Genomic DNA, 8,733 nt, shown 5'->3' with positions numbered 1-8,733 from the left:
TGAGCGTGTGGGAGAGTGTGCGCGTGCAGGTATATCCATGTCATCCTGTTTTTCACACCACAGGTTTACTCTGACCATGCAGCCATACAAACTTCCCCTCTGTCAGCAACACTGGCTTCTTCTGAGGTTAAACACAATATTTTCTGCAGGATGCCTGGGACCCCAGACCAACCAGAACATGGCTGAAAAGTACAATTTTGCATTTTTTCCTCATTTGGCAGAGTCTGTTATCCAGAGCGACTTACACAGTGCATTTAATGAGTGGCATGAAAAGTTGCACAAACAGCACGCTGCTAACCACACAAGCATCAGTGCTAAAAATGGCACCGCTGCAGATAAAACAATCAAAATTGCATCACAATCAGACCGTAAGCATCTCACCTGCAGCTGCCAGGAAGGGAGGGGACTGGGGGTGCAGTGTTTGTGTAGGAAGCAGGAAGGAGGAAATGCATTTCAGTGTCATAACCTTCATCTGAGAATTGACGGCCAGAGGGTTGTCTCAAGTCTGGATATAAATATGAGGTAAAACTGCAGAGCAGCACAACACTTCGGAGATTTCCACAGGAAGAATTCAAAGCCGCAGGTACAGAACAGAAATGGTCCGTCACAATGGTTTTTGTACAGAATGTTCAAATATGCTCTATGGCATTTCTCAATGATTGTGTGGTGGGATATTTAAGATAGATGCTGGGTGTGATTGGTGTAATTACATTTAAACTTGCAGTATCTCTCTGTTGGATTCAGAATGATTCTGTGTTTGAGACATGACTAGATTAGAGATGAATCTGTTTGAGTTTTAGAGGTGTTTCTGTGTTTCAGGGGTGACTGTGAGTTTCAGAGATGACTCTTTCTTCCTGCTTTCTGGCATTGGGGCTGTATCTGGTTATCTCCAGCCGAGTTTCTGCAGGTGAGTGACACCTGAGAAGGACCTCGTGCTCAGGAGAGAAGCACAGACACTGCTCTTGCTAACAGAAGCTTTTTAGAGAAGTACTCATTTTCAAACTTGCTGGAGATTTGACTTACATCAGAGGGTGACTGTTTGAAAAGAGGATAACACAGAATAAGCAGCTTTTGTTATTTTGACAGATATAGGCACACCTGAGAGATGTAATTAGCACACTGAGGTTCTTTTGACAAATTCTCTCATAGAACAATGTTACACTAACAAGTATATAATAATTTAACATTCAAAATAGCTCACTGTTCTAAAAAATAATAGACCTGAAAAAGAAAAGCCCAGATTTTGAAATGCCTGAAATGTAAGTGTATTAAGTAAATGTGAGTGCTGTTATATTGTGATGCACACAGTGTGCTTACCCTTTACCCTCTGTGTGTGTGTGTGTGCGTGTGTGTGTGTGTGTGTGTGTGCGTGTGTGCAGAGGAGAGTCTGGGGAGGCCGTTCATTCTGAGCGCTGTGGAGGATGCTAAGAGGATGGTTGATGAAGCCTACAAATACTCACGTGAAGAGTAAGTGTGCAAGTCTCTCTGACCCATCCTCATTTCACACTGCAGCGCACGCGTCTGTGTGCACATAGCAGCAGTCTGTGTATCAAACCTCATCACTGCATTTCTCAGCAGTTAAATGTTCCTGTTTGTGTGGCAATCTGTCCCTCTCTGTGTCAGTGTGTGCCTCAGTAGGTTTATTGAGTGTAAGTTAGACGAGCTGTCCATGTAGCGTGTATATCTCAGTAGTTGGATTCCCTGCTTCTCAGTGTATTGATGAAAAATGGTGTGGTTCCATAGAGTTCTTCTGTCTGTATGTTTATCCCTGATGGTGCCATATCTGTAACTCTGTGTGTGTCTGTCCCTGACAGCAGCATGTGTGTAACTCTGTGTGTGTGTCTGCCCTGACAGCAGCATGTGTGTAACTCTGTGTGTGTGTCTATCGCTGACAGCAGCATGTGTGTAACTCTGTGTGTGTGTGTGTCCCTGACAGCAGCATGTTTGTAACTCTCTCTGTGTGTGTGTGTCCCTGACAGCAGCATGTGTGTAACTCTGTGTGTGTGTGTCTGTCCCTGACAGCAGCATGTTTGTAACTCTCTGTGCGTGTGTCTGTCCCTGACAGCAGCATGTGTGTAACTCTGTGTGTGTGTCTGTCCCTGACAGCAGCATGTGTGTAGCTCTGTGTGTGTGTCTGTCCCTGACAGCAAGATGTGTGTAACTCTGTGTGTGTGTCTGTCCCTGACAGCAGCATGTGTGTAACTCTGTGTGTGTGTCTGTCCCTGACAGCAGCATGTGTGTAACTCTGTGCGTGTGTCTGTCCCTGACAGCAGCATGTGTGTAACTCTGTGTGTGTGTGTCTGTCCCTGACAGCAGCATGTGTGTAACTCTGTGTGTGTGTGTCTATCACTGACAGCAGCATGTGTGTAGCTCTGTGTGTTTGTCTGTCCCTGACAGCAGCATGTGTGTAACTCTGTGCGTGTGTCCCTTGCAGGAGCTTGGCCCGTGTGCAGAAGCGCTCGGCCAGTGCTGCAGACGTCCTTCGCCTGCTGAAGCAGCCGGCCCGGGACACGCGCTCAGCGGTGCGAGCTGCAGACTACATGGAGAACACGCTGAGGCTGATCCAGGAGAGGGCGCACCACGCCCACAAGCGCTCCCTCAACGCAACAGGTCTGAGAGATAAACACTGACACCACCAGACACACAGACAGACACTTACACACATACACCACACTGACACACAGACACTTACACACATACACCACACATACACCACACTGACACACAGACACTTACACACATACACCACACTGACACTTACACACATACACCACACTGACACACAGACACTTAAACACATACACCACACTGACACTCAGACACTTACACACATACACCACACTGACACACAGACACTTACACACATACACCACACTGACACACAGACACTTACACACATACACCACACTGACACTTACACACATACACCACACTGACACACAGACACTTACACACATACACCACACTGACACTTACACACATACACCACACTGACACACAGACACTTACACACATACACCACACTGACACACAGACACTTACACACATACACCACACTGACACACAGACACTTACACACATACACCACACTGACACACAGACACTTACACACATACACCACACTGACACTCAGACACTTACACACATACACCACACAGACACTTACACACTTACACACATACACCACACTGACACACAGACACTTACACACATACAACACACTGACACACAGACACTTACACACATACACAGACCGTCCCACACAGGCCGTCTCTTGCTTTGTAAATTGACAGAATCTCTCTGTCTCAGATCTGCTGACTGCAGACGAGCTGGGGACGATCGCCCGTCTGACTGGCTGTGCAGCACGAGTCCAGCCCCCATCCTGCCGCACCACTCCATTGGTCAACAAGTACCGCACCGCCACCAGCGTCTGCAACAACCGGTGAGAGACACCTCCCTCCGTGCACTCACAGGGTACCTGATTGGTGGATTCTGTCTTGGGGTATGGCTACCCTTAATGCACTACATTGGCTATGCATTGTTAACTAGAATATCAGAAGCAGGAACCTGCATATTGGGAGACACAGTTTTACATTATCCCCAAGCACCATCTGAACGGCATCCTGCCGAATCGGTACAGACCACACCAGAGCTGCACAATGGCACTGCCATCCTGCGTGAATTCCACACAAACGCACATCATCTCTGTTTTGTCCTGTTAATTTTTCCTCAGGAAAAACCCTCGACTTGGAGCCTCAAACACACCCTTCACCCGCTGGCTTCCTGCTCAGTATGAGGATGGGGTTTCCCAGCCCCAAGGGTGGGACCGCAGCCGGCTCCACAATGGCTTCTTACTGCCTCTGGTATTATTTTTGTACTTATGACTGGTGTGCTTAAGTAGTCTAGTCCTTAGGTGGACTTTCAGATGAAATATAACATAAATGAGGCGAAACATTTCAAAACCCTAAAAATCAAGTGGACAGTGTTACGTGTTGTACATTACCTAGAATCTTTTCCTCCTTTTTTTATTCTTTCACTCATTATATTTTTCTATCTCTCTCTCAATCTCAAGGTGAGAGAGGTCTCCAACCGGATACTGACCACATCTAATGCAAGTGTAGAGAGTGATCAGCTCTACACCCATATGGTGACCATCTTTGGCCAGTGGAATGACCACGATCTGACCTTTACCCCCACCTCACCCAGTATTCGTTCTTTCAGCAATGGCATCAACTGCGATGAGAGCTGTGAACAGGCTAATCCCTGCTTCCCTATTCGGGTTAGTGACCTCCAAAGTCCAGTCTAGCCTCTGAACTCATGTTTCTGTGTAGTTCTGTATTGCTCACCCTGTGGCCTGAATATTAAAAGTTGTAAGTGTAAGTGTGGTTGTAAGTTGCTCTCTTAGATTCACAGGTACCCAATTCGAGACCCATCATAGATGGGCTGTGTGACTTTAACCCAACCCCCACTATCCTTTCCACATAATCAGATCCCAGATGGTGATCCCCGTTTTGGCTCAAATTCCGACCAGTGCATCCCACTGTTCCGCTCTGCCCCAGCATGTGGGACAGGGAACACTGGCTACGTCTTTGGGGCGAACAATGTGCGGGAGCAGATCAACTCGCTGACGGCCTTCCTGGACGTGGGCCAGGTGTACGGGTCAGAGGACGCACAGGCACGAGACCTGCGCAACCTCACCAACGATGAGGGTTTGCTGCGAATCAACCAGAGATTCACCGACAAAGGCCGAGAGCTCCTACCCTTCTCTACCATGCCGGTTAACATGTGCGCCACCCGCCAGAGGATCACCAACACCTCTGGCTTGGAAGAGGTGCCCTGCTTTGTGGCAGGTGAGGCCCAGTACTTGCCTCCTGCCTGTAGAGAAAGGCAGCAGACTCTTCATAATAAGAGGGCTGTTGGTTTAAACTTCAGTAGCAGAGTAACCTCTCAGATACAACAGTGTTACAAAATGTGTGTAAAGTAAATGTTGCAACCCTGTTGAAATCACTTGAGAGTCCAGGTAATCCAGCATGGACAGGTTAAGTTTATAAGGTTTTAGGAAGGCCTCTGGGTTCAGTATGGAGACCACTGCTATTGGGAGAAGAAGGCTGTTCTGTGATTTTGTGTAAACCTGCAGATCTGGAGGTGTGAGTTGATGGGTAAGGCTGCTCATGCTTTTCTTTTGCATGTTCTTACAGGTGATGCCAGAGTGGATGAGAACATCGGCCTCACCTCTTTGCACACACTTTTCTTGCGTGAGCATAACCGCCTGGCACGTGCCCTGCGTCGGCTAAACCCACACTGGAGCAGTGAGACGCTTTACCAGGAAGCGCGCAAGATCATGGGCGGTTATCACCAGGTAACACTACCACCAGGGGGCGCAACACACAAACCCCTCACAGACTCAGAAGCTACTAGGTGCAGAGTAATACGGTCATTCAGGTGACTCAAAGCCCAAGGTCTATTCATCCAATTGTATACCTGTTCACACATTGAGAATCTTTTTCAGCCATTATGAAGAATTCTGTTGTCTTATTGGTTAGCAGATGCGTGAAGACCACACCCCCAATATTTCCTGATTGGTTGAGATAACTCATTCTTAACTCTCTCCCTTCCTCTCCCCCAGGTGATCACATTCCGGGATTACCTTCAGCACATCGTGGGTCCCGATGCTGTGGCTCGCCAGCTCTCCACCTACCCCGGCTACGATGAGAACGTGGACCCCAGCATCGCCAACGTCTTCGCCACGGCCGCCTACCGCTTTGCCCACCTGGCCATCCAGCCCTTCATGTTCCGCCTGGACGAGAACTACAACGAGCACCCGCAGTTCCCCAGCGTCATGCTGCACAGGGCCTTCTTCGCCCCCTGGAGGCTGATCTTTGAAGGTGCGCTGGAGAGCTGCCTGTCTTATTCCGTTGAGAGATTTAATGGGAATAAGGGACGGGCTGGGTACACCTGGGCTGAGATGTTGCCTGGATTAGAGCCCTCACGCTCACAGTGGGGGAGCTCTCAGTAATACAGTTTAGGGTGACTCGTTTCTCTCTGTCTTCTCAGGTGGGATAGACCCCCTGATTCGGGGGCTGGTGGGCCGTCCTGCCAAGCTCAACACGCAGGATCACATGATGGTGGAGGCCCTGCGGGATAGGCTCTTCCAGTTCGTCAGCCACGTGGCACTAGATTTGGGCGCTCTGAACATGCAGCGTGGCCGTGACCATGGCATCCCTGGTGAGGAGCTCCTGACACTCCCCTACACCTCCTCCTGAGGGCTTTTCTCCTGTATGTTTATGTCTGTCTCTGTGTCTGTGCCCAGTCCTACACCACTCCTCCCACTCCACCATCTCTGCCCTCTGTACCATCCCTGAACTCTTTGCTCTTCCATGTCCCCCCAGGCTACAACGCATGGCGGAGATTCTGCGGCCTGTCTGAGCCACAGACCCTGGACGAACTCAGTCAAGTTCTGAGAAACCCCACACTGGCTCAGCAGCTGCTTCAGCTGTACGGAACCCCCGCCAACATCGATGTGTGGCTGGGGGGCGTCTCAGAGCCCTTCGTGCAGGGGGGGCGTGTGGGCCCCCTCTTTGCCTGCCTCATCGCCACCCAGTTTCAGAGGATCCGTCAGGGAGACAGGTGAGCTGGGGGAGCGTGAGAGTGTGAGCAGGAGGCTCTGAGGAGCTGCAGTTTTAGGGCCTCAGTGTGTAGCAGCAACTGTGACACCTGACTCTGTACCTGAGTATCCTGGACTCCTTTGAGCCAGAGAAATCATAGCCAGTATCAGCAGCTCTGTAAGCAGGATGTCTGTAAAGTCTCACTGGTAAACATTTCAGGCTGTGGTGGGAGAACGAGGGGGTCTTCACCAGCAGACAGAGGGCTTCCCTGGCCAGCGTCTCCCTGGCCCGCATCATCTGTGACAACACCGGCATCACAGATGTCCCCAGTGACCCCTTCCTGTTCCACCCCCGTGGGGCTGGCTACACCCGCTGCCAGGACATTCCCCCCTTCAACCTCACCCCCTGGTTTGACGCAGGTGAGAGCAGTTCCCCCTCACCCCCATGCAGGCACGCACACACGCACACACATACACACACACACACACACTCTCACCTGGCTTTTATCCTGACTTTCTCATCTATGATGTTTGACATTACAGACCCAGACGCAAACTTGGTTGACGGATTTCAGGTTAGAGGAACGCAGGTCTCGAGTCAACAGGTCAACAAAGACAGCAAAGATAATGAGGTAACACGTACCATCATCTCTGTTTTACAATAATCATCAATTTTATCAGCTAGATGATATGACATCACTATCATTTTTAGCAGAGGCATGACTATTCTGAGATAAATGTATGTATCCATGTTGGTACAAACAGTATCATAGCATTAAGCATTGCAAAAAATGTCCATCTGTGACATACTGTAATAGAAAGAAATCACATACAGTGTGAGAAACAGTGCACTGTGTGTGTGTGTGTGTGTGTGTGTGTGTGTTTGTTTGTGTGAGATATAGTGGTTTATAGGCTGCTGATGTCTGTAGGTGTACTATATGGTGTGTCTAGAAGATGCTGCTGTTTGCAGGTGTAGCTGCAGGTGAGGGTCAGGACAGTGGGGTGAGCATCTCGTCACTAACCACCCACCTTCCGACAGATTCCCCAGGTTTGAGGGGACTCCCTGGCCCCCAAGATCTTGGATCTAGCATTTGGCCTCTGCTGTGAAGGATACTACCCCAACCCCAACTGGAATGTTGTCTTCTGGGAAGCCACCTGCAACGAGCGAATTCTTTACTCTGCTCCTTATTGCTTAAAGGTCTTGCCTTTTTCGTTGTAGCAGGCATGCGTGTAGACCAGATTTTTTTTTTTTTATATAATTTTACAAAATATGATTCCAATAACAGCTTTTTTCTTTCCGAACTTTTACTTTCTTGGTATTTCATGTTTTTGTGCAAAAAAAAAAAAAAAATAGTACAAGAGCCAACTTGAAGTCGAAAGCAGATAACTGATAAACAACATAATGTTCACTTTTTCTACCTCAAGACTGCAGTCCTAATATGGCTAGTGGTCTATTATGGCTGTGCATTCAGTCACAGGTGCTGCACTCTCACACGCAATAGTTCTGAACATTTCCCTTGATTGTCTGCATAGCACAAATAATAATCATAATTTAGACTTGTAGATCACATATTAACTCACAAGCCACAACACATTTTCTGATTTTCTGACCAAAATGAGCAAATTATTTCACAGTTATTCACAGAATGTCTTGTGTCTTTTGGGCACGCAGCTCATTTTCCATTGCTCCTGTGTTTTAAACATGCACTGAATTTACTTTTAGGAAATACTTTTTTTGTACTATATTTTGTGTGTTTTTGTTTTCATAAATTTGTATTTCCTTTACTAAAGTGGAAGAAAGTATCTTTGTGTGATTTGTCACAGCTAGACCTTGCAGGTTGTTTTGCCTTGAGAGCATCGTGATGACAGAAATAAAAGCTAAACAAATGGGTTTGTTCCTGTTTTTGACAGAATGCTTTTATATTATCACTCACTTGGTAGATTTTGAAATTGAATTCAGCATTTATTTGCTTGTTTGTTATTATGAAAATGATCAAAATTAGGGATATTCTGCTCAAAAGAGGTATTTATTCAGGTCAATATCAAGAATAAGAATTAGTGATTTTGTAATATCTAGAGTAAGAAAAAAAAACAAGCCAGCATAAATACAATTTATCACTTTATCACAG

General features: G+C 47.5%; 1 protein-coding gene across 1 annotated transcript; it reads left to right on the top strand.

Moving 5' to 3' along the window:
* The first annotated feature begins 553 nt into the window (after nucleotides 1-553).
* LOC118777597 (eosinophil peroxidase-like) lies at nucleotides 554-8,468 on the top strand. The gene is made up of 15 exons (XM_036528694.1): nucleotides 554-583; nucleotides 820-907; nucleotides 1,380-1,467; nucleotides 2,435-2,610; nucleotides 3,310-3,442; nucleotides 3,734-3,863; nucleotides 4,073-4,279; nucleotides 4,490-4,850; nucleotides 5,199-5,359; nucleotides 5,627-5,885; nucleotides 6,055-6,225; nucleotides 6,390-6,627; nucleotides 6,825-7,024; nucleotides 7,148-7,236; nucleotides 7,644-8,468. The coding sequence occupies exons 2-15, from the start codon at nucleotides 841-843 to the stop codon at nucleotides 7,656-7,658; spliced, it is 2,295 nt and encodes a 764-aa protein (XP_036384587.1). The 5' UTR covers nucleotides 554-583; nucleotides 820-840; the 3' UTR covers nucleotides 7,659-8,468.
* Nucleotides 8,469-8,733: the final 265 nt, after the last annotated feature.

The sequence above is a fragment of the Megalops cyprinoides genome, chromosome 5 (assembly GCF_013368585.1).
Source record: "Megalops cyprinoides isolate fMegCyp1 chromosome 5, fMegCyp1.pri, whole genome shotgun sequence".
Lineage (NCBI taxonomy): Eukaryota > Metazoa > Chordata > Actinopteri > Elopiformes > Megalopidae > Megalops > Megalops cyprinoides.
This window is presented reverse-complemented; position numbering and strand designations above follow the sequence as displayed.